This window comes from Doryrhamphus excisus, linkage group LG9 (assembly GCF_037039965.1).
Source record: "Doryrhamphus excisus strain RoL-2023G ecotype Guam linkage group LG9, RoL_Dexc_Guam_v1.1, whole genome shotgun sequence".
Lineage (NCBI taxonomy): Eukaryota > Metazoa > Chordata > Actinopteri > Syngnathiformes > Syngnathidae > Doryrhamphus > Doryrhamphus excisus.
Window position 1 is genome coordinate 21,648,366 of NC_136365.1, and position 26,459 is coordinate 21,674,824.

General features: G+C 38.0%; 1 protein-coding gene across 2 annotated transcripts; it reads left to right on the forward strand.

Annotated features, from left to right (window-relative positions):
- The first annotated feature begins 415 nt into the window (after positions 1-415).
- On the forward strand, positions 416-13,086 carry LOC131127595 (multidrug and toxin extrusion protein 1-like). 2 transcript variants are annotated; one of them, XM_078793666.1, is made up of 16 exons: positions 416-815; positions 2,119-2,220; positions 3,201-3,269; positions 3,473-3,621; positions 4,458-4,500; positions 4,580-4,624; positions 4,717-4,814; positions 6,672-6,769; positions 6,869-7,050; positions 8,387-8,495; positions 9,449-9,524; positions 10,069-10,138; positions 10,218-10,350; positions 11,396-11,493; positions 11,567-11,645; positions 11,716-13,086. In XM_078793666.1, the coding sequence occupies exons 1-16, from the start codon at positions 651-653 to the stop codon at positions 11,919-11,921; spliced, it is 1,722 nt and encodes a 573-aa protein (XP_078649792.1). In that variant the 5' UTR covers positions 416-650; the 3' UTR covers positions 11,922-13,086. The 2 variants fall into 2 exon arrangements, with proteins under 2 accessions (XP_078649792.1, XP_078649793.1); XM_078793667.1 differs by having other exon boundaries at positions 11,399-11,493.
- Positions 13,087-26,459: the final 13,373 nt, after the last annotated feature.

Consider the following 26,459-nt stretch of genomic DNA (forward strand, 5'->3'; position numbering starts at 1 on the left):
CTGGTCTCCACAAGTCTAATGGTCCAGATGGTTCTAAAGTCACGTGTTCTTCAGGTGGGCTGCACACTGTTGTTCATTTTTCATTAACCCAAAGCATCTTTTTCATGCTGACTCATTGGATCGTTATTGTTTGATGAGCTCCAGTGATGGTTAACAGGCAGAGTGACGGGTCTTCACGGTATTTGGTCGTCTTGGAGGAATGCATGTTACACAGTACACGCTGCATATTGCTTTGTAATACTACAAACGCTGGCCAAGGATACTCCCAGTACTGCTTTGTTGTATTTATACACAGTTTAATTGCTGCTTTGTTGATAAAAATATGTATTTTCATCTCTTAAAATATTTCTATGTAAATCTACTGCTTTGCAAAATCACAAATAATTCAATAAGAATTTCCGGTTTAAAAGATATCGATATCAACACATGTATCGTCCCTGTTTTTGTTTGGTATCAAATTGATCTTCAGTATCGCCCACCGCATTCTGCTCGCTTGGGATGCAAGAAATACATGTGTGTCCGAGGGGCCGTAAATGCACCACCCGTGGGCATCAAGGCACAGGTGAAGTGGAGCCCCACGTTCCGTCCATCTTTGTACTGTTGGTAGAACTTCGCCTCCATCAAGTACTCCCACTCGGCACCCGAGCAACATGGACGGCGGGAACAAGACAATGGAGTATTCGGAGGGAGCGAGGGAAGCTTCGGAGACAAGTGGAGCGGATCTTCCGAGTTTGTGCTCGGGACGCCTCGGTTCGTGTATCCCGCTCAGTTACCGTAATGAACTGCTTCAACTCTTCAAGCTAGCAGGGCCAGTGGTAAGTGAACGCACCGCAATTTGTCACAATGGAAATGCATTCAATATATTCAATATATATCATTAGTTCGAATATGGTGGAAGATGTATTTTCTATATATCTGTATGAATAGAATATATGTGGAAAAAAATATATATCACAACAGTCGCATAAAGTTGAAATATTAAGGATAAAATTATGAGAAGCAATCAAACAATGAATAAAGTTAGGTAGCAGAAAATATTAAATGTTACTAGAATAAAGTCAAAATATGAAGAGAAAAAGTCACAATTTTACATACTATTATGATAAAAATAATGTCATTTGTGTAGCATAGAGTTGAAATATTTAAGAAGAAAAACAAAATAAATATAACAGTTGCATAAAGTTGAAATATTAAGGATTAAATTACAAGAAGCAATCAAACAATGAATAAAGTTAGGTAGAAGAAAATATTTAATGTTACTAGAATAAAGTCAAAATATTAAGAGAAAAAAAATCACAATATTACATATTATTATGATGATAATAATGTAATTTGTGTAGTGTAGAGTTGAAATATTTAAGAAGAAAAAAATAAATATCATAACAGTTGCATAAAGTTGAAATATTACGGATAAAATTATGAGAAGCTATCAAAAAATGAACAAAGTTAGGGAGTTAACAAAATAATGTTATCAGTTTTGAAAGAATGGGATAATAAAGTCAAAATATTATGGGAATAAAGTCATAATAGTGTGAAAAGAATTAAGAAAAAATATTTGGAAAATAAAATAAAATAAAACAACAGAAAAAAGGGGGAAAAAGAACAAAGACAGAAGTTGATAATAATAATACTAATAAAGATGAAATACAGTTTTTTCTTGACATATATATAATCTCTTGGCATATCTACATGTGTTGCTTTACAACATCCAAGTGTCCCTCGCTGTCACGTCTCAAGACCCGAATGAAGACCTGACGTTATGTCTACTGGACGCAATATGATTTAAAAAAACAGGATTATTAAAAAGGACCCAAGTTCAACACCAGCGTTTAATAGCAAAACGTTGATCCATGGCACGGTTGAGCACGTGAGCAAATGAGTACACCGGCAGGTTAGACATTTACAGTAGCTTGTTTGGACAGCCTGAACACCCCCCCCCACACACACACACCATACACTATGCACAACTACAGATAAAACACATTGTGATATCAAAACAAGATTTTTGGTGAACATCCATCCATCCATTATCTGACTCCTGGTCTCCGGCCACCCTGGGCCACCCTGGACCATCTTGGGCTAAGAAACTAAGAAAACTAAGTGTTTTCTTTCCTCCAGGTCATTTCCCAGATGATGGTTTTCATGATCAGCCTGGTCAGCACGGTGTTCTGTGGCCATCTGGGGAAAACGGAACTAGCAGCTGTTTCCTTATCAATAGCGGTAAGGACTGCTACTTTGTTGGAAAAGTCTGGTCACATCCTGGTGAGCCTGGGCATGTAACCCCCCATCTTCATTCAGTCACTCAGCAGCCCATAAAAATACCTTCCATTCATTTGACTGTACTGGCTTCTATTCTATGGAAGAACGGCAGTGACAAGCACCTACCACTGTTCCTTCCGACATATGAGCAAGAATTATGATGTCATGTTACATTAAAGACATTATACAAGTTATAAAAAGCCATGCTGTGTCGTAAATATATTGTTAGCCACATGCTAACAAACACAAGCTAGCAGGCGCCATGATGCAACTCGCTCATGGCAGCCTCACTTGATCGGGAAATATGCAAATTCGGCAATTTTTGTTTAAGAAACAGCGGAACCTTGGTTAGGGTCAATAATCAGTTCCACATGTACTCTAACCGAGTCAGCTTTAGAAATAATATAAAAAAAATAACCCAAAATGGAGTCAAAGAAAGTTCCAAGTGCCGACATTTTGCTAAAGAAAAAATACTACATCTTTGATGTCGGTTAAAGTTAAGGAAACTGCAGTTTTTGGGGTTTTTTTTGCCCATCATTCACAACCCTTTCCCTTTTCTGTGGATTCTAAAGAGAAAGGAAGAGTTAGCATGAGGAAGCTAACAAAGCACATCATGGGATACACCTATTTGAAGTATAAAGCCATCCAAAATACCTCCAATTAGATTTTACATCCATGCTGAGACATGCAGTAACAGATACATTCATGATAATATGTAATACTTATAGTATTTTTATCATTTTTAGCGTTATGTGCTAGCTGCTTTTCTCTTTAAAAATTAAAAAATAGGGCAGTTTTCCTTTAAGTATTCATTTACATACATATTGATTTTATACACATTTAGAATCGTATCAAGCATGTAAACGTATCATTGTAAAACAATGTGTTAACATTGGTGTACGCTAACCAAGGTTCCACTGTATTTGTCTCTTTAATTGCAGGTGGTTAACGTCACGGGTATTTCCATTGGCACCGGTTTGGCGATGACGTGCGATACCCTCATATCTCAGGTAGCGTCCTCACCAAAGGTTGCTCTTTCGCTTTATTTATCTTATTGAAACACAACCACTCGGACCCGGGCCCCCCGGGGGCGTCCCGGGGTCCACTTGCAAACATTTCAACAATGAACGTTTGTATCAAGTTAGTTTTCTTTGATATAGCAAAACAGTAATTATCGGCACGCTGTGGCGTTTCCGCGTCTGTCTCCGTGTAGACATATGGGAGTGGTAACCTGAAGCGCGTGGGGGTGATTCTCCAGAGGGGCATCCTCATTCTGCTGCTGGCTTGTTTCCCATGCTGGGCTGTCCTCATACACACCGAACCGCTTCTACTGGCTGTACGACAGAGCCCCGATGTCGCCAGGTCAGTCGATGTTCATTCATTCATTCATTCTCTACCGCGGGGGGTGCTGGAGCCTATCCCAGATGTCTTCATACACCCTGGACTGGTGGCCAGCCAATCACAGGGCACATATAGACAAACAACCATTCACACTCACATTCATACCTATGGACAATTTGGAGTCGCTAATTAACCTAGCATGTTTTTTTGGAATGTGGGAAGAAACCGGAGTACCTGGAGAAAACCCACGCAAACTCTTCATTGTCAACGAAATTTGAGAAAACAACGAAATTTGAGATGACAAGGGCGGAATTGAACTCGGGTCTCCTAGCTGCGAGGCCTGCACGCTAACCACTCAACCACCGTGCAGCCTTAGTTGCTATTCAATATGTAAAATAACTGTAGTATGTATGTATAATAATAATAATAAAGAGGGACATTTGTGTCACTATAGTGGAAACCAAGGGCATGACAGTACCCCCCCCCCCCATTCAGAATAATCTATTGTGAGCAAATGAGGGATCTGGTCCAAGTGTTGCTAGCCATGTTGGAAAACAGCAAACAGGGACAATTTGTGGTCATCAACTAACTGAGTGGGCGGGGCGGGGACGGGACGGGGACGGGGAGGGGGGGGGGTTGACGTTAGTGTGACGTCTCAGTTTACATACTTTACATCTCCAATGCCATTATCATTATCAGCCTACCAAACACTCCATGACGGAACTGGAAGGGATGGCGGGAGACCAGGAAATCTGTGCTTCCCGACTTCTGCCCCCTGGACCTGGAAGCGGAACAACATGTTTTTCCCGTTGAATTTAAATTTAAATGTATGTAATTCCCATTTTTTTGTTGTGCAGGCTATCACAACTCTACGTGAAGATCTTCATGCCTGCTCTGCCGGTAAGTTCATACTTATACTTCATACTTACGTGAAGAATATTTGCTTCCATCGTTTCCAAATTATGCTTTTGCACCGCAGGCAGCGTTTATGTACCAACTCCAAGGGAGGTACCTTCAAAACCAGGTGACGTGGAACCTTCATATGAACCGTAGTAACGGCAGTGTGGGCATCATATATTTTTAGTTTTATAGTTTTATTTTTCTGTCATATTTCAGGGGATCATTTGGCCTCAGGTCATAACTGGCGTGATTGGAAACATCCTAAACGCAGTCAACAATTACGTCTTCCTCTATCCGCTGGATTTGGGAGTTGCGTGAGTTTTCCTACATCATACAGAAGTTGCAGAATGAATGCGTCGGGAAAAGTTAGCATGCTTAAACAATGTGTACAGCAAAGATACGCCGGAAATTAGTGCTAAAGTTTGCGGTATTTTATTTTTAATAAATAGTGTTAAAATTAAATCTGCATAGCTACCATCCTTTTTTTTAAAAAAAGTATAAGTGGTCCTCTGGTTCTTTTCCGATTATTTTTGGCACTGTGCGACTTATATTCCAGTGCGACTTATGTATGTTTTTTTTTCTACCTAATTATGCATTTTTGGCATTGTGCGACTTATACTCCAGTGCGACTTATGTATGTTTTTTTTCTACCCAATTATGCATTTTTGGCATTGTGCGACTTATACTCCAGTGCGACTTATGTATGTTTTTTTTTCTACCTAATTATGCATTTTTGGCATTGTGCGACTTATACTCCAGTGTGACTTATGTATGTTTTTTTTGTACCTAATTATGCATTTTTGGCATTGTGCGACTTATACTCCAGTGCGACTTATGTATGTTTTTTTTCTACCCAATTATGCATTTTTGGCATTGTGCGACTTATACTCCAGTGCGACTTATGTATGTTTTTTTTTCTACCTAATTATGCATTTTTGGCATTGTGCGACTTATACTCCAGTGTGACTTATGTATGTTTTTTTTGTACCTAATTATGCATTTTTGGCATTGTGCGACTTATACTCCAGTGCGACTTATGTATGTTTTTTTTGTACCTAATTATGCATTTTTGGCCTTGTGCGACTTATACTCCAGTGTGACTTATGTTTTTTTTCGACCTAATTATGTATTTTTGGCATTGTGCGACTTATACTACAGTGCGACTTATGTATGTTTTTTTCTACCTCATGATGCATTTTTGGCCTTGTGCGACTTATACTCCAGTGTGACTTATGTATGTTTTTTTTTCTACCTAATTATGCATTTTTGGTCTTGTGTGACTTATACTCCAGTGTGACTTATGTATGTTTTTTTTTCTACCTACCTAATTATGCATTTTTGGCATTGTGTGACTTATACTCCAGTGCGACTTATGTATGTTTTTTTCTACCTAATTATGCATTTTTGGCATTGTGCGACTTATACTCCAGTGCGACTTATGTATGTTTTTTTCTACCTAATTATGCATTTTTGGTCTTGTGCGACTTATACTCCAGTGCGACTTATGTATGTTTTTTTCTACCTAATTATGCATTTTTGGCCTTGTGCGACTTATACTCCAGTGCGACTTATGTATGTTTTTTTCTACCTAATTATGCATTTTTGGCATTGTGCGACTTATACTCCAGTGCGACTTATGTATGTTTTTTTTCTACCTAATTATGCATTTTTGGTCTTGTGCGACTTATACTCCAGTGCGACTTATGTATGTTTTTTTCTACCTAATTATGCATTTTTGGCCTTGTGCGACTTATACTCCAGTGCGACTTATGTATGTTTTTTTCTACCTAATTATGCATTTTTGGCATTGTGCGACTTATACTCCAGTGCGACTTATGTATGTTTTTTTTCTACCTAATTATGCAATTATTATGGGGGGGGGGGGGGTACCAGCAGGACACACACAATCCAGCAGCCATTATTATTTGGCGTGCGTGGTCCGTCTTTTTAGCTTTTTATGATGTTCATTTTCACTTCCATGCTGATGGCTTTCCTTTTCTTTGACACACAGCCATTGGGAGACATAAGTAAGTCTTCCGTAACGCTTGTGTTTGTGTTTGTAAGCATGAAACAATAAAAACCGAGGACCACGTTATACCATGTCAAACAAAGACTAGGTTTTTCCAGTTTTTCCCTGTTTTTCCAAACATGTTGTGTTTGTCATCTTCAAGTGGGTCCGCAGCAGCCAACGCCATCTCCCAGTACCTGCTGGCCGTCGTCTTGTTTGTGTATATTTGCTCCAGAGGTTTGCACAAAGCCACATGGGAAGGTCAGTCCCCCTTTTATTCACTCGCTGAACTTGTGTGAAATGTGAAAAGTTGCATGTTTTTATAAAAAGTTGATTGACGGACAGATGTCTGACCCGCAGGCTGGTCACTGGACTGTCTCCAGGAGTGGGGGCCCTTTGTCAAACTGGCCGTACCGAGCATGCTAATGCTTTGTCTTGAGTGGTGGATGTTTGAGGTGGGAGGAGTCCTGGCGGGCCTCATTAGTGAGGCTGAGCTGGGAGCGCAAGCCATAGCATACCAACTGACAGCTATAGCGTACATGGTAATTCCTCCGGGAAGGAAATCATCCGCAGCCCTTATGCGACGCGTCTGCACGCGGCTTTCTTTTTTCTGTGTTCTTAAGAAATAAAAAAAATGGCTAAAAATGCTAATATGCTAACGTTAAGTATATGCTTAAGTTCATATTCACGAAAAATCGCAAAAAATGCAGAATGTTAATGTTAGCTTGAGAGCAATGCTAACATATTAATATTAGCACCTAACCTATGAAAATGGCTAAAAATGCTAATATGCTAACGTTAAGTATATGCTTAAGTTCATATTCACAAATATTGCAAAAAATGCAGAATGCTAACATTCTAAGGTTAGCACCTAACCTATGAAAATAGCTAAAAATGCTAATATGCTAATGTTAAGTATATGCTTAAGTTCATATTCACGAATATCGCAAAAAATGCAGAATGCTAATGTTAGCACCTAACCTATGAAAATGGCTAAAAATGCTAATATGCTAATGTTAAGTATATGCTTAAGTTCATATTCATGAAAAATCGCAAAAAATGCAGAATGTTAATGTTAGCTTGAGAGCAATGCTAACATATTAATATTAGCACCTAACCTATGAAAATGGCTAAAAATGCTAATATGCTAACGTTAAGTATATGCTTAAGTTCATATTCACGAATATTGCAAAAAATGCAAAATGCTAACATTCTAAGGTTAGCACCTAACCTCTGAAAATAGCTAAAAATGTGAATATGCTAATGTTAAGTATATGCTTAAGTTCATATTCACGAATATCGCAAAAAATGCAGAATGCTAATGTTAGCACCTAACCTATGAAAATGGCTAAAAATGCTAATATGCTAATGTTAAGTATATGCTTAAGTTCGTATGCACGAAAATCACAAAAAATACAGAATGCTAATGTTAGCTTGAGAGCAATGCTAAGATTCTAATGTTAGCACCTGACCTATGAAAATGTCTAAAAATTATGTTATGCTAATGTTACCATGCTAGCAATGCTAACATGCTAACAACTACCATAATAATGTCTACTTTTGAAAATGACCTAACATTCCTAAAAACCACAAGATAGCAGCGTATGCTAACTCTTGCTCTCTCTTGCTTACCGTCATGGTGGACTTTCTGCTCCAAATGGGTTATGTAGTTGTCATGTTCCTGTGGACCACAAGATGGGAGCACATGCTAAGGAATAACATAGCTTTCTCTTTTTAGAGCTTTATATATCTTTATAATACACAGTAAAGAGAAAGACGTGCGTTGGGAGTCTCATATTGGGATCGTGGATGATGGGCAACATTCCCAGTCATTTCCAGCGAATCCAAAATACTTACATTGACATGTTGTACTTCCAGTTCCCACTTGGATTTTCAGCCGCTGCTAGCGTGCGAGTGGGGAATGCTCTTGGTGCAGGAAACATCGAGCAGGCCTGGCTGTCTTGCAAAGTTCCCATCATCTGTGCATGTAAGAGACTTGGTTTGCTCGTGGGTTGGTGCAATTATACACAGTTAGAACCCCTGAATCACAGCTTAGAAACAAAAATATATAAACAATGTACAAACAATGGCGAGTTTGGTTTTTGGAACTGTTGGACAGCCAATCCGACATTGGAATATTATCACAAAAATGTTAATAAAATTTCTAAAAAATTCTAAACAATCACTAAAAATTCATTTTAGGAATTTCTAATATTTTCCTAATGTAGTTGAAGTTTTTTTATGTTATTATTAAAAAAAATTTTTTTTATTTTTGTCACGTACCGAAGTACAATATATATATATAAATTAATATAGTTTTTTTTTTTAATTGTTTCAAATGTAGTTCTTCCCTGAGATCATATTTCTCCTCTCTTGTAGAGAAGTATTGGATGACATTTTTAGCTAATTGGTTGGTAATTTTTAGCCTTATGCATTATTTTAGCTGTTTGAAGATGAACTATATCAGCAAGTTGAAGTATTTGTCATTTTAGAAATAAGGAGTTAGTATGTTCTCTGTAGGCGCCATTATGAATTATCCTTACTGGCCTTTTTTGCAGATTGCTTTTATAGTTATTAGCCCATATTTCCACACAATACGTAAGATATGGTAGAACCAGAGAGCAATAAAGAGTGTGGAGTGATTTCTGATTGAGAACAATTTTTTTCTTTGTTCAATATTGAAATATTTCTTGCCACCTTATGTCGTATATTTGTAATATGAGGTTTCCAGATCATATTTTCATCTATTGTGATCCCCAGAAATGAGTTTTCCTTCACCCTTTCAATCGTCTATTTGTATTTGTAATTGGTGTTTTGTGGTTGAATTTGTTAGTAAAAAAAAAAAAATCATATTGAAACAAATATGTGTAACAATATGAATTGAATTTCTAATGTTGTTAATTTGCTCTTTTGACTAAAAGTATTTCTCCTCCATTGCAGTCATAACAGCCTGTTTTATTGGAGCCACCTTCAGCCTTTGCAGGAAAGTAGTTGGATACATTTTCACCACAGAACAGTAAGTGCCGTTTTGTGTATTGTAAGTAGTATTTTCAACAGTCGTATTAGTATTTTGAGTCTAGTGTTGCCCATGCACAGCACTCTGCAGGTATCCCAGTCTATCCCTCCAAACATTTACAGGATCCGGGTTTTGGGTTGCAGGGACAGCAGTCGAACCAAAGATGCTAAGACCAACTTCGCTAACAGCGAGCTAGCTCAAACATGTATCGGCATGCGGTTGTATAATTATGATCAATATCTGCGGTCAGGAAAAGGGCCAAAAAAGGAAAAGAAATGTGGTCTCACCGTTGTAGAACCTTTTCATGGGTTTGTGCTTCATTGTCAGTCAACCAGGATTTCACCAGCAGGTCCTCGGTTGTTCCCGTGAAGGGGTCTGACTAGTCGTGGCTGCTCCCCCACGAAAACACCCCAGATCAGTTCTAGAACTGGAGAAAAAGTTACACCAAATCAGGCATTTGCAGCTGCATCGTTCTCCAAAAAAGTCTGATGAGCTAATCTACTAGCTAAAATGCTACTATTCTATCTTCTATGTTTTTTTCCAGAGACATCCTGAAAAGGGTTGCTGACGTCTTGGTGGTTTTTGGCTTCATGCACATTGCTGACGCGGTAGCGGTGAGAAACCAACTCATGTGAGATATTGGAGACGGTGCAAACGAGCACGGAGTCACGACACCGCCACTGATCACGACAGGGTGTCAGTGGAGGCGTCATTCGAGGAGCGGGAAAACAAAAGATCGGCGCTGCGTGTAATCTGGTGGGATACTACTTCATCGGCTTTCCCATTGGTGCCTCCTTGATGTTTGCAGCGGGAATGGGCATCGTTGGTAAGTAGGAACCATCCCACAGTGGATTGTACAGTGGAGTTTACTGTCCCGAACTGGGATATATGGTCATGGTAATGGTAATGGTAATGGTAATGGTAATGGTTTAATTTCATTTGAACATCCATCAGATTCCAATGAGTGCATCCCATAATCAGTTCCCAGTTCCACATGTCCAAAAGGAGTAGGAAGAAGCAAAGCTTATTAAACCCTACCCCTCCATCTGGTACTTTTACAATCACTAACTGTTACATTTGTTCACTTCCTGCTTTCCTAATATAGTTAAATTTTTTTTATTTTATTTATTAATTTTTTTATTATTATAAAAAAACATTTTATTTTTAAAATTTTTGTCACGTATCAAAGTATGAGGTGATATGACCATGCCATGACATAATGGGTACCATAGTAACTGTCAATATAGTGATATATATATATATATATATACATACTGGTACTGGTAAGATCTGGTACTTTTACAATCAGTAACTGTTACATTTGTTCACTTCCTGCTTTCTGCTTTCCTGATATAATTTAAGTTTATTTAATTTTTTTTAATTTTATTTATTTATTTTTTATTATTGTTAAAAAAATATTTTAAGGTTTTTTATTTTTACATTTGTTCACTTCCTCCTGCTTTCCTAATATAGTTTAAGTTTATTTTTTTATTTTTTTTATTTTATTTATTTCTTTATTATTATTATTATTTTACTTTTTTAAGGTTTTTTATTTTTACATTAGTACTTCCTGCTTTCCTAATATAGTTTAAGTTTATTTATTTATTTATTTATTACTATTTTAAAAAATATTTTAAGGTTTTTTATTTTTACATTTGTTTACTTCCTGCTTTCCTAATGTAGTTTAAGTTTACTTATTTAATTTTTTAAATTTTATTTATTTATTTTTAATTATTTATTTTTGAAGTACTCGGTGATATGAGCATCCAATGACATAACGGCTACCATAGTAAGTGTCAGTGTAGGCGGGGCTCCACTATCCGGTGAATGTTTTGCTATCCCAATTGAAAGAAATGGTGTTGTCTCCTGAGCAGGACTTTGGACTGGACTGACCGTGTGTGTGTTGGCTCAGTCCATTTTCTTCATCGCTTATTTGCATAAGCTTGACTGGAAAAAGGCCGCTGAAGAGGTGTGTCATTTCATCTCCACGAGAAACATACCACACGAAACATGAAAATGACCCCACTCGTGTCTTTGAGCAGGCACGCTTGAGAGCTGGAGTCCAGGTCAAGGTGGAGGTCCCGGACACGGACACGGACACGGACGCAGTGGAAGATCCAGGCAAGTTCAAATGAAGTGACTTCGGTCATCCGGTTCAAATAACTCCAAACTTTTATGATTGGATCTTTAGACTCTGTGGTGAAAGCGGGTAAGGTTACCGCCGTCGCGTCCGGCTGTGAGAGCGCCGCTGAGGACCACGTTGCAGCCACCATCGTTGGAGATGTTCTCTCAGGGAAACAGCTGCTTGTACGGCGGGCTTTGACTTTACTCATCATGGTTGTCATCCTCGTGGTTGGAATCCTGACCAGTGGCTTCCTCACTGGATTGCTCAAATGATGCTTTGACCGGCAAACCAAAAACTGTTGGACCCCTTAAAAGGGGGCCCCGTCCTTCACTTGTCAGGCTTATGATTCATAGGTTGTATTCTTCTTCGACATGACGTGGAAGTGTCGTAGCCAAAATCTCGTGTATTCTTGGGGTGAGACGACATCACGGGATTTCCCACGTCTGTAGGAAGTCCATATATGGCAGGCAGCTTGACGGCAACCGCTGCTCAGTACCGCAAATAAGAATGGTGATTGGTTGTTTTCTGGGGAGCTAAAGACCCACCTTGGGGGCTAAGTACAGTCCCACGCCAGATTGTCCAATATTCCAAAAATAATAACTACCACAGCATGTGAGCTTTGTCATAAAAATTTGTTGACGTAACTCCTGTGCAGACCGATCGAGTTCCCAGTACGGATCGCCTAGTGTCAAGCAAGCTAGCGAGCTACCCAGTTAGCCCTGAATTTGTTTCTTTTAAACTTCAGAAGCCAAAAATGTACCACTTCCACACTGAATGGGAGAACATTTTTTTTTTTATATTTTGGCTGACTTCATGCAGTGTTAAGGTAATGCAATGTAAGGTACTGTCTACTACCTAACAACCAGAATACTACATATCACTTGTATTTCAATATGTTTTGATGTATAATTGCCACCAAACAGCCAACATTTGTTAATTAATTTCTGAATTAATTTCTGATATGGTGTTGGGAGCGGTCATCAAATACGTCATTTTGTAATACTTCACCTGAGGGCGGGCCAAAAAATACAAGAGAACTATTGTTGGATATTTCATTGGCTTGTGATGTTTATGAAGAATTAATTATTGGCCACCTTCATATTCTCATTCAAAGCGCATGTTTTCAGACCTGCCACCAGAGGGCGCTGCCGGTCCTTCGTTCTCTTGGCTGGGGCGTCAATTGCTGAACAGCACTGTTAATTCATTCAGTGTTTAATTATTATTATTATTATTTTTTACAGGTACTGCATCATAAAACAAAGCGCATATTTTAGCGACTTTTTCAAAAAATAATCATGGCATGTTTTTCTTAAAAAAATATACAGTAACAATGTTCATACAGTAGTTCAGGCATTAGTTGCAAATGGTGATTAACCATGATTAATTCGTTTGAAATGATATGACAGCCCTAATAAAAACATCAACTAAAAATTGTGAAACCTGAATTGTCCTGATCATATTTCCACATTTTTACCTGCTTATATTGATGATGTGTTTACTGTGGATCAAAATGGCTTAATTTGATTAACAAAATAGTAAAATCTTTTTTAAAAACCAAAAATCTGATTCCCAAATGTGCTAGGAGCCAGGGTATTTTCTTTCTTATTTTGTAATATTTTTTTTTATATATTTTAAAAATATATTTAATATATTTGTAATAATATTTTATTTATTATTATTATTATTTTGCACTATTGAATATATTTTTCTCAAACAATTGTATGTAATAATTGTATTTAAGGACAGTAATCCCCCACGGTCTATCCAATTTATCACAGTTTTTAAAAAAATATATGAATTAATACATCTATTTAGTGGTTGAATATGGTCTATTAATAGTCCAAATCTATTGATAATTAATCAAAAGTATCTTTTTTGTCTAAATGAAGCCTTTTTCATGCCTAAAAATGGCTAAGTTAATATGCTATGTAGTACTCTGAATTGGTTACTAGTTGCTAGTAATGTTACACTGATGAGACAACAGCCACCGCAGGAAGTACTGGACAGAACAGGAAGTAAAAAAAGATCTTATTTATGTTCTATATGTCCTATTTTCTGTTATGATGTCTAATATATTGGATCCTACAAGTGTGAAGGTGAACATAGGGGTGTTACTTAATGTCTAGAGGTCTCTAATCATGTCGAAAAAAATATTTAGAAGGCCGTAAACATGTTTCCCATTGTCCTAACGATGAAAATATTAATATACACAGAAAAGGAACCCGTGAGGTACGACAAGGATTGTTTGGGCCTTAAAAGGTCGCTGAGCAAAGTTACGGGATATGGCTAGCTCTATTTTAAAGGCCATTAACTTACATGATGAATTTCAAGTGGATACCTTGACACGCATTCTTGTTGTTATGTGTTATGCGCTGCGGCACGACGCCCAAACAACCGCGTAACTCAAGCCGCCGCTGCTACGCTTCGGCAAAAGAAATCCATTCTGTTGCATGTTAACCATTTGACATATGGCGTACATGACATGTGGCTTATATAATGTTACGTAAATGTCCGCCAGTGGATCCCCAGCCATTCCTGGGTGGGCTGAGAATGGAACCCCCAACCCCCCCCCCCCACCCGACGCGCGATTAGCGAGCACTTTGAACAGCCATGAAAATGTCAGTTTTTACACTTTTTACACGTCATCTGGGTGAAACTCTGGTCAAGATGGCACCCGGACGCCCCCCTGGGGGGGGGGTCCAAAAGTGGGAGTGCTGCTTGTGACCCCCACCTTGGATAAGCAGAAGACGGATGGATACATAATACATAATAACGATGTTCGGGGTGTCGGTGAAAGCACCTAGCATCGCTTTATGTTGAGAAAATGACGCGGTGGAAGAGTGGTTAGGGCCACACGGCTTGCATAAGAGAGTTCTGCAATGTGATGCCAACAATGAATAATCAGAGTGTAAAGGTGACTATATGAGTGTTATTTGAAAGTCATAAACAGGTATTCCGTGCTGTAAGTAAGAAAATATTCCTTTTATGAACTTATTCAATTCTAGCTAGTTAGCTGTCACTCTCCGTGTCGGCCATTTTGGATGTTTTTGACTGACTTTTCAAGGCACACAGATTATTGTGGTGGGTAAGTTTCAGCTAAATATCTTTTCTCAACATAAAAAAAGAAAAAAAGATACATTTCAAGTCATAGCTATTTAACCAATAGCTCGTACTTCGGTACGGGACAAAAAATAAAAAAAAAAAAAAAAAAAAAAAAAAATTATATAAATTTTTAGTGATTTTTTTAGAAATTTTAGTGATATGAGATAGAAAATAAAAATAAAAAAACTATATTAGGAAAGCAGGAAGTGAACAAATGTAACAGTTACTGATTGTAAAAATTTACATAAATAAATAAATAAATAAAAACAAATGATATTAGGAAAGCAGGAAGTGAACAAATGTAACAGTTACTGATTGTAAAAATTTACATAAATAAATAAAAACAAATGATATTAGGAAAGCAGGAAGTGAACAAATGTAACAGTTAGTGATTGTAAAAGTACCAGATGGAGGGGTAGGATTTAATAAGCTTTGCTTCTTCCTACTCCTTTTGGACATGTGGAACTGGGAACTGATTATGGGATGCACTCAATTGGAATCTGATGCATGTTCAAATGAAATTAAACCATTACCATTACCATTAGCATTAGCATTACCATTACCATTACCAATGTATTTCTGCCACCTTGTGGTGGTTTTAGGAGCTGAAAACTGCACCACCCATGCTCACATAATCAACTCTTTGGGCCTCTCGCACAAATAAAAAAAATCGTATAAATACGTCTTTGGGAGCGAACGAGTTAACTTGTTAACGAGTTAACTGACAACTTGTTAACTGTTGCTAAAAATGAAAAGATGATGTGGATCTCAACCACCGTCGATGTTGTTATTATTGTCTTGGCCTTCATTCCATTCTTTTCAGTTCTTTGTGTTTTTTCCATTCATCTCTGTTCACCTTTTCCAGACTATTTGCTTTCCCGGTTCCTGTTGAGTCTGGTCAGATTGTTGCGGAGTCTTTAGCCGACCCTGCCTGCACGTGTCCAGTCTAGTCTGCGGCCTCTTTTCATGTCTCCTGCGGTTTATTTGTGTGTGCTGCGTGCCGACTCAGCGGCCTGAGGAATCGGGTAGAATCATCAGGACCGATACCGTGAAAAAGCCTGTGAATTCAGAGCCAGCCCCGCAGCTTTGATACCCGGGGGGGAGGAACGCAGTGACGGTTTTGGTCTGGTTGGTATTGATGTGGTCTGTTTAGGACCTCGCCGGATGACTCCATTATCAATACAACAAGCTTCACATCAATCAATCAAGAAAACGACTATTGGTCGCAGCCCCCAAATATGCAAATGAACAATCATAGCCTGCACCGCTTGACGGACTCGACCACCAATACGGAACACGATATTCAGACGTAATCATCTTACGTCAGCGACCAGACGCCAGTTAATAATCAATGGGAATGAAACCATGAAGAATTCCTGCTCTTACGTTGTATTTTTCTTGATTTACAGGTACGCAAAAACAAAAACCAGTCTGATCCGGAAAGGAGAGCATCTTCTGCGTCAAGGAATGACTAACCGTTCTGGTACAGTGACCTCATTTCAATGGGATTGCGTGAGGAATACCGGGCGGAGTCATGAATGGGTCAGTCTTTGACCTCACGTTACATCCTGGACGTTTGTAATGAAGGTTGGGTACAATGTGTCTCGTCGCTTGGTCTTGTCGGCTCTGTCAATCATCCACAGAGACGTCAGGACAGCAGCAGTCCATGAATGATCAGGACACCAATGCCAGGGCTGTCCTATCAGGTCTTTGAGACTGATCGGATGAGAGAAGCAACCGGACATATGCTTTTTGTTTCGGCCTAAATCAGTAGCGGTTCTAGCTACCGGGATTTATACAAATAAAATAACTTAAAAGTGTAAAAAATTATTTAAAATACAAAGAAAAATGTAAAAAAAAAATAAAAACAAATGACATATTTAAATAAAAATTTAAAAAATACATACAAAATAAATACATTCATTCATTTTCTACCGCTTATCCTCACATACATGAAAGTAAAAATAAAAAAGTGATTTACATAAAAGTGTAAAAAAACAAAAAAAAACCTTAAACTTAAAATTGTAAAAAATAATTAAAAATAAATACAAATAAAAATGATGTAAATAAAAGTGTAAAAAATTATTTAAAAATAAATACTAATAAAATGACTTAAATAAATGTGTAAAAGATAATTAAAAAAACAAAATAACTTAAAAGGGTAAAGAAATAATTTAAAATACAAATAAAAATGTTTAAAAAAATTACATAATTTAAATAAAAATTTTAAAAATACATACAAAATAAATACATCTCACGAGGGTCGCGGGGGGGCTGGAGCCTATCCCAGCTGACTTCCAAGAGGCAGAGTCCATACATGCATGAAAGTAGAAATAAAAAAAAGTGATTTACATAAAAGTGTAAAAAAACTATACAAAATAAATGAACTTAAATAAAAATGTAAAAAATTTTTTTAAAAATAAATAAATAAAAATGATATATAAAAGTCAATAAAAGTGTCAAATGAAAAAAAATAATAAATACAAATAAAATGACTTAAATAAAAGTGTACAAACGGACTAATCCAAACATGGTCCGGTTGTTTGTGGTATTTGAAAAACAACAACCAAGGTTGCGTTTGGGCTGCCCATCTTATCCTGATTTTTATGTTTGTGGAGTTTTAGAATCTCTCGCAGACAAAACGTTCCCCGTGCGTAGAATCACTTGACGGCAAATGGGACCAACCCTGCAGAACATTTTCATTCAAGACGTTCAATACGGCAATATACAGTATGTATATTGTTCATTTATACGCTTGACTAGCAGGATTCATCAGACAAAAATACAAAGAGCACTTAGCGCCTTCCAGCCGCCTATTTCTAGTGCAAAGGTTGTGATTCCGAGCGTGATAGCATCCAATATATCAACCTGGACAAGCAGCGTGGAGCTGACACATTCGTTCCAATACTTTTTTTTTTTTTTTTTTTCCCAAATGTAGGTGATAGGATACTTTGTAAAGTTGTTTAGGTTGAGCCAACGAGCTGTGAATATCTCATGGTCAAAATACGATGCTGATAAGTTGTCGAGCAATGGGCAAAAAGTGACACCCCGTCGCTGCAAGGACAACACATGCGTTCAGTGGGAAAACATTCCAAGCGCAGGAAAATTCCACAAAATGCAAATGCATGAATTAGTAAATGATGGCTGTTTGGTAGTAGACTATGGTATACTATTAGTCAAAACGTGTTGAAATACCAGTAGAAATAATATGTAGTATTCTGGTCACTAGGTGGCGGTAATGACACAAAACGCTTACATAACATTACCTTCATTAATTACCTTAACCAGGGGTCTCAAACACGCGGCCCTACTAGTTTGAGGCCCCCGCCTTGATATGAAAGTTTAATGTTTAAGTCTGATATGGATGCTGTATGGTATCATGTACCCAGAAAAAATTATTACGTTTGATTCATGTTCATGTTAAAGGTTAAATAACTGTTAATAGTTATCCTCCCTATCCGTGTGGAAGTGGTAAGTTTTTGGCTATTTAAGTTTAAAGGAAATAATTTGGAGGCTACCGTTTAGGTCGCTAGCTCTCTAGTTTGCGAGTTAGCATGTGTCTCAAGACCCTGCAGTTGCGCAATATGTTGTTAATAAATAGAGTATAAATGTGACTATAGTCGTGTTTTGTCATGTCTACAGGGCTCTAATAATGCTTTGTTCATTTTAATCTGAAAAATGTGTCTACCCACCAACTATATGTGGTTTCTTAAGTTTTATTTATTTGCCGTTTTATTATTATTATTATTATTATTATATTTATTTATTTATTACTGATTGATTGATTTTCATTATTCTTGATTTGTTTAACACCCGGACGTAACATAAGAGATGATACCATAAAGCTAACACAAGAGGAAGGTTAAGTCATGAAGCCAGCAATGGTATGCCTCAAAATAGCAAAAAAAAAAAAAACGTTCTTCTCCCAACCAGTGTGGAAGTGGTACTTTTTTAGCTTCTTAAGTTTAGAAAAAAATCCATTCAACATGAAATGGTTTTGGATGATAATTCATGACAACTTATTTCCACCTTTGTCAAGTGCTAGCCACGTCATGCTTGACATTGGTGCTGCTTTGTTTTGCGTGCAGAAAGAACAGGAAGTCTGCACTTTTTTCAAGTGCATTTTAAAAATTTCCGCAAAATTTTCTGCCAAATGTGCTTTTTGTGCTTTTGACCCAGTAACCCATTCCTGACGCGGGGACACGTTGTGCAAAGTAAAGTTCGGACAAACGACGTGCCAAAGAATGGAATACCAGAACCCGAGGTTGTACCCCCAGAGGAGGTGTCTCAAGGACCACATTTTGCCATGATGACAGACACCCACGCAATCAGAAGGTGTTAACAATACAAGTCACACACTGACGATGCTGGCAACAATAATAGTTGCGGTGACCTTATGGGAGCTATTTTAATTGCGCAACAACAGGCCGAAGACGTGAGGTCTGGATAACGGAGTGCGTGGGTGACGGCGAACGCACCTGCTGCCGCAGAGGTGAAACTGTGAAGGTTAAGAAGGACACGTCTCGGTAAACATGGCAACATGACACAACCAAGGTTGAATTTACGGGGTATTATTCAGGTTATCCATTCATTCCAGAAGATCCGACTCTAACCAAAACGGATGCTAACTGAATCATTTTTTTCTAATAAGAAATAATTAACACCAAGCACGTTTTTAAAGTTTTAGTTATCGTTTTAACTCCAAAAGCAAGTCTAAATGCATATAAGTCATGTGTAACGTTACGCAACTCTGATTGTGCTATGTGAGTGTGGCCTAGTGGTTAGAATTTTGGCCACACAGTGAATGGTTTTATATCTGTATGTGCCCTGTGATTGGCTGGCCACCAGTTCAAGGTGGACCCCGCCTCGAGCCCAAAGACACCTGGGACCTCCAAAGTCAAACGCGCGCGAGTCCACTTGCAATTAGCTAATTCCCACTAGAATGAATCACAATTGAAATACAGTGGAACCTTGGTTAGCGTACGCCCCCGGTTAGCATGCTTTTGAAACTGCACTGCCAAATTTTCCTTGGTTTGCGTGCATTTAGCGTACAATATGGCGTGATATCAATTTTTATATAAAATGTTATAAAATTATAAATAAAAAATATATATAATTGTTTTTTATATTCAATATATTTTTTATATATTATATATATATATTTAATATTTTTTTAAATATAATATATTTTTTATATATCATTTTATATTTATATTAAATTAATTTTGATATTAACTTTTACGTTTTACAGGGACACAAACAGGTTTCCCCCGGGTACTCCGGTTTCCTCCCACATTCCAAAAACATGCTAGGTTAATTAGCGACTCCAAATTGTCCGTAGGTATGAATGTGAGTGTGAATGGTTGTTTGTCTATATGTGCCCTGTGATTGGCTGGCCACCGGTTCAAGGTGTACCCCGTCCCTTGAGCCTACCCTGCTCAAAGTCAACTGGGATAGGCTCCAGCATAACCCCGTGACCCTAATAAGAATTAAGCGGCACGGTTGTGCTGTGTGAGTGTGCTACTATGAGACGCTACTGAATGGAAAAATAATAATAATAATGTCTGAACCCGATATGAATTATAGAGGCTACGTGCACAATGTTGACCATCAAGCTAGCCACACTTGCTTCAAACTATTTCAAAGACCCCCAAAAGACAACATGTCCGCCGTGACCCGCCCCTTTAACACAAAAGTCAGTCTAAACAAAAAGCTTGGAACAATAAATGGGACTTGGGACTAAATGGGACAGCTCCGAGACTCCTTTCCATCTTCTTCTTTGTTCGTTTGTTTTTGTTTTGATATGTTCTTCTTATTAGTCCAACTCCTCGCCTCAATCATTTGCTCATTATTGTTTAGTCTTTGTTCAATACTTTGGTTGGATTTTTCTTCCTTCAAAAATATGAATATGAATATATCCAATAAATAGGCATATTTACATGTATTTCTTTCATATATCATACAGTATCTATACTACATGTTGGCTTGTTCTAAGTATTTGCATGTGGACGGAATTATTTCCTGATATGACACAAAGTTATTAAACAATGTTTGAAGGCAAAATAAATCTATTTTTAAATAAAAAAATAAAAAGTTTTCTACTCATTGGTTTATGTCTCGATTTGCATAAATGTACAATTTGATTTTTTTCTCGCAAATTAAATTTCAAATTAATTAAAATTAAATGTAAAATTAATCAAATTAAACTCAATTCTCTGGTATTTATGATTTGATTCGGCTTTATTCTCGTAAGATGGCGCTTTTTTTTCTTGTAAATATACAACTTAAATTCTTGGAAATGTACTTTTCCTGCAATTATGTAATATTGTTAGTTTTTTACTGATACATTTACAACTTTATTCGCGTAATATGGCACATTTTTTCTCATAAATGTACAATTTTTATTCTTGTAATATTGTTAGTTTTTTACTGGTAAATTTATACCTTTATTCTTGGAATGTTATATGTTTTTTCTCAAAAGTTTTCGCCTTTATTCTCGTAATATTGCAAGATTTTTCTCGGAAATGTGCAATTTTAATTCTTGTAATTTTGTTAGTTTTTTATTGATAAATTTAAGCCTTTATTCTCGTAATATTGCATGTTTTTTTTCCTCATAAAATGTAAAATTTTTATTCTTGTAAATGTACAACTTGATTCGTGTAATATTGTTAGTTTTTTATTGATAAATTTATACCTTTATTCTGGGAATATAACATGTTTTTCTCAAAAATTTGCGACTTGATTCTTGTAATATTGTGAATTTTTTTCTCGTAAATGTACAATTTTAATTCTTGTAATTTTGTTACTTTTTTACTGAAAAAATTTACGCCTTTATTATCGGAATGTTGCATGTTTTTTCTCAGAAATTTACTATGTGATTCTCGTAATATTGCAAGTTTTTTCTCATAAATGTACAATTTTAATTCTCGTAATTTTAACTTTATTCTCCAAATCTCAAATTATTTTTTTTCTCAATGCGAGGCTGGACTGTGCCAGGAAATAAAGGTTGAGACTCTTGATGACAGGAAGGTGCTGACGTCGTGTCCAGTTCAAAGATTGATCAAATGATGCGATGACGCAAACGAGATGTTTTGATTTGCATTCATTGACTTGGCCTGTGACGACGTTGCCTGTTGTTTTTTGACCACAGTAGCTTGAAGTTGGATTACATATTGTAAAGTACACACATTAACAAAAAGGTGTCCTCATTTCGGGGGGATTGTGCTCTTTTGATGTGCTCCTCCAATGTAAACAAATAGTTTTAATGACAGGAAATACCGGTTGTCAGAAAAAAAAGGGCTGGTTGTGGGTGAGGTCTTGCCCTGGGTGGAGGAGTTCAGGTATCTCGGGGGCCTCTCAGGGTTCAACGATGCACGTGTCTTGAAATTCAGCTTGCGGAAATTTTTAAAATGCGCTTGAAAAAAATGGCATCTTTGCGGTTAAAATCCCGTGGCTTCACTCAATCACGGTTTTCCCAAAATAATATTCACTAATAAATCATGTAATTTTATAGTTGAATACCGCCTATTATTAGTAAAAACATGAGTATTTAAGCAAATGTTGTGTTTTTCTTTTGTCTAAATGAAGTATTTTCAATGACAAAGTGTAAGGCATTCGGAAGACGCATTCAAAGACATAGTGATATGTAGTATTCTACACTGGTCACTCAGGAATGTTATATTGGGCGTGTGTTCTTAGGACTGGGAGTGCTGGGAGTGCTGGGATTGTCAGCGTTGACCACAGCAAGATGCTAATGTGAGTTAGCATTTATTAAACCGAGCAGTTGAGCAAACAAATTAGCATGGATTAGCGTCCCACACAAGGCCCCCATTTTATAGCTGCCTCAGGCCATGCCTGAAGCATGAAGTTACGATGTTTTTCTTATAAATTTGCATTTATCATTTTATTACGATGACGGAAAATTGTTTTTGATATTTCATCTTTATGCTACTGTTACCTTCTGATTTGCACAATTTTAGAATGACTTTTTCCCTTAGTATTTTAAATTTACTATTTTTTGTTTACATTTTTTTCCCTTTTTCAATTACATTTTCACTTTATAGCTTTATTATTATTAGTCTTTTTTCAAAAAAATACAACTTCATTCTGCCTTTATTCTTTTCTTGTTAGATCACAACTTATTATTAATAACTAATATTTTGACTTTATTTATTCAAGTTTCTTCTCATAATATTTGGACTTTATTTCCATAATAGTATACATTTTTTCCCCCAAACCTCATTTTATTTTTAGCTTGTTTATTTACTATGCGAGTAAAATTATGATATTAAGATCTCATTCTCATAAATTCTCATAATATAACATGACTTTTTTTTCTCTGAATATTTTGACTTTATTCTCATAAAAATCACTGCCTTTTTAATCTTTTCTGCTGTTTTTTTTTTGAACAACTTTTAATATTTTGACTTTATTCTCATAAAATTACTGGCTTTTTAATATTTTCTGCTGTTTTTTTTTTACAACTTTTAATATTTTGACTTCATTTTTGCAGATTTGTCCACCTTTGGTGTTGTTGTTCTTTTTTTAAAACGTATTTTTCCTATTAAATGCTATTTTTAGAACGTGCGGCAGACGCTGTGACGAGAGGAGTTAGCATGAGAATGTTGAATCTGTTGAATACTGATATTGTTCCATAAATCTAAAAGTCACACCTATGCCATATTTGTCTGATGTCAAATGGTTTTGTCACTGGAGTGAAAATATGTTCCAACTGGAGAAGCACTTGGAGACCGCAGACCTCCGCCAAGCACCATAGACCCCCCCCCCCTCCTGTTTTATGATTATTTTGTTTGACCATTTCTTGTGGCGTGATATGCAAAAAATGCTGAAAACGGTCCTAATCAAGAATCCTGGATCTAGACCTTGATTCGGATCACCACCAAAATTGTCCCATTTCCGACTCTGAAGTTCTGATGTGATTTTAAACCCAAAAACCGGATCAACGCCGACAAACGTAAATATTTCTTTTGGACAATTAACTTCACCTGTAACAAAAAAAAAACAACGTTCCTGAACATTTCTTTGCAGAATTCCTGCTTACTTGTCGCATCCCATGTGATTGACTAACTGGTTGGGGCACCCAAGCCTACGCAACGAAACAAGGAGAGCTTTGTGGAAGTCCCGAGCAAGGAGCCTCACACGCCAGTAAACACCAACCCACCTCCGAGGGGCAACACAGGAGATGCAACTTCTCCAATGAATGTCATTCCAGAATTCCAAATCAGCACCAGTTTATTTCAAAGAACATTCCAAAACTTGTTGATTGGGCTTAATTTCATGCAGCGATCACGACCCCCCCCCCCCACAAGGAGGATCCAAGGAAGGGGCTTAAAGCACGTAGAGTGGGAGCGTGGCTCCACTTCCACAGCCCCCATATAGACGGCAGCTCCACGTGGGCCGGGCCTCCCACTTGCACGGAGATCTCACCTAATTGGCTGCCTGACAGGAGCCTTGGAGTGACCACCAATCGGGTGGTAGTGGTCGCGTTTCCCCCCTTCCACTTTGACCGTCTGGCCACGCCCACTTGGTGAGCTTTAAAAGAAAGGCTTGGATGCCGCTTCTAGAGACTTCCATCCTCCCTCATTGAAAAAGTCCAAGGGGTCCACCCCAACTTTTTAACTTTTGCTATAAAACTGAAACTAAAATTATTATTATTTTTTTAATTTTCAAAGAAAAACAATCATAACCAAGCAAGAAAACTCCATTTTGTTTCTTTGTGTTGCTAAAACTCTTTGGACAGCTTTAGTGGGTCTGCATGGTTTTCCCATCTTTCCTGGACTGACTGCATCATCTTCATCGCTAAGTGACACGTTTTTAGGTATGTATCATATTGTGTTTGCTGTTCCATTATTGACCCCCCCATATACCGCCCCCCCCACTCATACATGCATGCATGTGTGCTTTACATGACTTTTCAAGTTGGAACAGGACACATACCAGCGCTCCAAATAGCCTTGAGTGGATTTGTGTTGGGGCCACATTGGCTCTAGCGGGTCTAGCGGGTCTAGCTGGACCCTTTCTTGAAAGTAGTTGTTCATTTTCACACCCGACTCAACCAAATTATGCTACTCTAGTCGTCTTCCTGTCACTGTTCCTTAATGTTCATTCTGGTTCCGGTCCAGCTGTGTGAACCCTTGGAAATGAAACCAAGACCGGGCTTGATTCCAAAGAACCTGCTCTAAAAAAACAATTAGCGTGTACTCCATCTGATCTGAGAGATGATATGTTTGTGTTTAGCAGTCCTTTTATGCACACGCATGTACGGAATCCGTGTGAGTCAACATTTGCATACATTTGGCTAATAGCCGCGGAGACTAACCCATCAACAAACACGGGATTGAAGGGGCGGGAATGCAGCGGAAAAGTACTGAGAGGCAGGGAAACGGAGACCTGTGTGGTATTCATGGAGAGTATGAGGCCAAGCTTTGCCAAGTCACACTTCTGCACCTGTATCAAAGACCGGGGGGGCTTATTTTGCCCCGTGTCCGAGGCCGATCTGGTTACAGCGGCGTGGAATAAACCCCGTGCCAGCTTCCTGTCAGCCAAGCGCTACCAAAGGTTACATTGATGCAACGCCTCTAAATGTCAGTAGGTGAAGTCGGACGTGGCGTGCGTTGACTGTCAACAGGAAATATGCCCGATGGCCGCCACGGAACAGTGACACCTTTGGCTGTACCTCAATTGTTTTGTTTTCAATTAAAGAGTTTGATGTCGACATCTCTCGAACGACGAATGAAAAACAACCGATGCCGGTTGTCGTCGTTTATCTTCATGATCGCATACTTGCCTGAAAAGCGTCAGCCCCGCCCACATGCTTTCTCCGAAGCTTGTTGAGTTATGGAAAGTTACCAAGCGCTCCGGAAGCGAGACGCGAGGTTAAGAATGCGAGGCGCTGATGGTGAGAGTGACAGAGGATGATCCTGTCGGAATGTGATTGTTCCCGCCTCCCACTCCGGGCTCGCCACTCGTCCACTTGCAATTATCTGATTCCCACTAGAATGAATCATAATTGAAATACAGTGGTATTACCTTGGTTAGCGTACGCCCCCGGTTAGCATGTTTTTGAAACTGTACCGCCAAATTTTCCTGCATTTAGCGTACAATATGGCGTGTTATTAATTCCAGCCAAAAGTGTCTTTATTTGGTGGAGCCGCTCGGCATCGTGTGGCCGCTCCGGTCGCGCCACTCGTCCACTTGCAATTAACTAATTCCCACTAGAATGAATCATAATTGAAATACAGTGGTATTACCTTGGTTAGCGTACGCCCCCGGTTAGCATGTTTTTGAAACTGTACCGTCAAATTTTCCTGCATTTAGCGTACAATATGGCGTGTTATTAATTCCAGCCAAAAGCGTCTTTATTTGGCGGAGCCGCTCGGCATCGTGTGGCCACTCTGGGCTCGCCACTCGTCCACTTGCAATTAACTAATTCCCACTAGAATGAATCATAATTGAAATACAGTGGTATTACCTTGGTTAGCGTACGCCCCCGGTTAGCATGTTTTTGAAACTGTACCGCCAAATTTTCCTGCATTTAGCGTACAATATGGCGTTTTATTAATTCCCGCCAAAAGTGTCTTTATTTGGTGGAGCCGCTCGGCATCGTGTGGCCACTCCGGGCCCGGGACCTCCAAAGTCAAACACGCACGAGTCCACTTGCAATTAGCTAATTCCCACTAGAATGAATC

Bases quoted from the DNA above. Each gene is read 5' to 3' on its own strand.
- LOC131127595 (XM_078793666.1), top strand. From the start codon at position 651: ATGGACGGCGGGAACAAGACAATGGAGTATTCGGAGGGAGCGAGGGAA. The intron at 2,221-3,200 runs GTAAGGACTGCT...CTTTAATTGCAG, and splicing joins CTGTTTCCTTATCAATAGCG to GTGGTTAACGTCACGGGTAT. The intron at 10,139-10,217 runs GTGAGAAACCAA...TGATCACGACAG, and splicing joins ACATTGCTGACGCGGTAGCG to GGTGTCAGTGGAGGCGTCAT.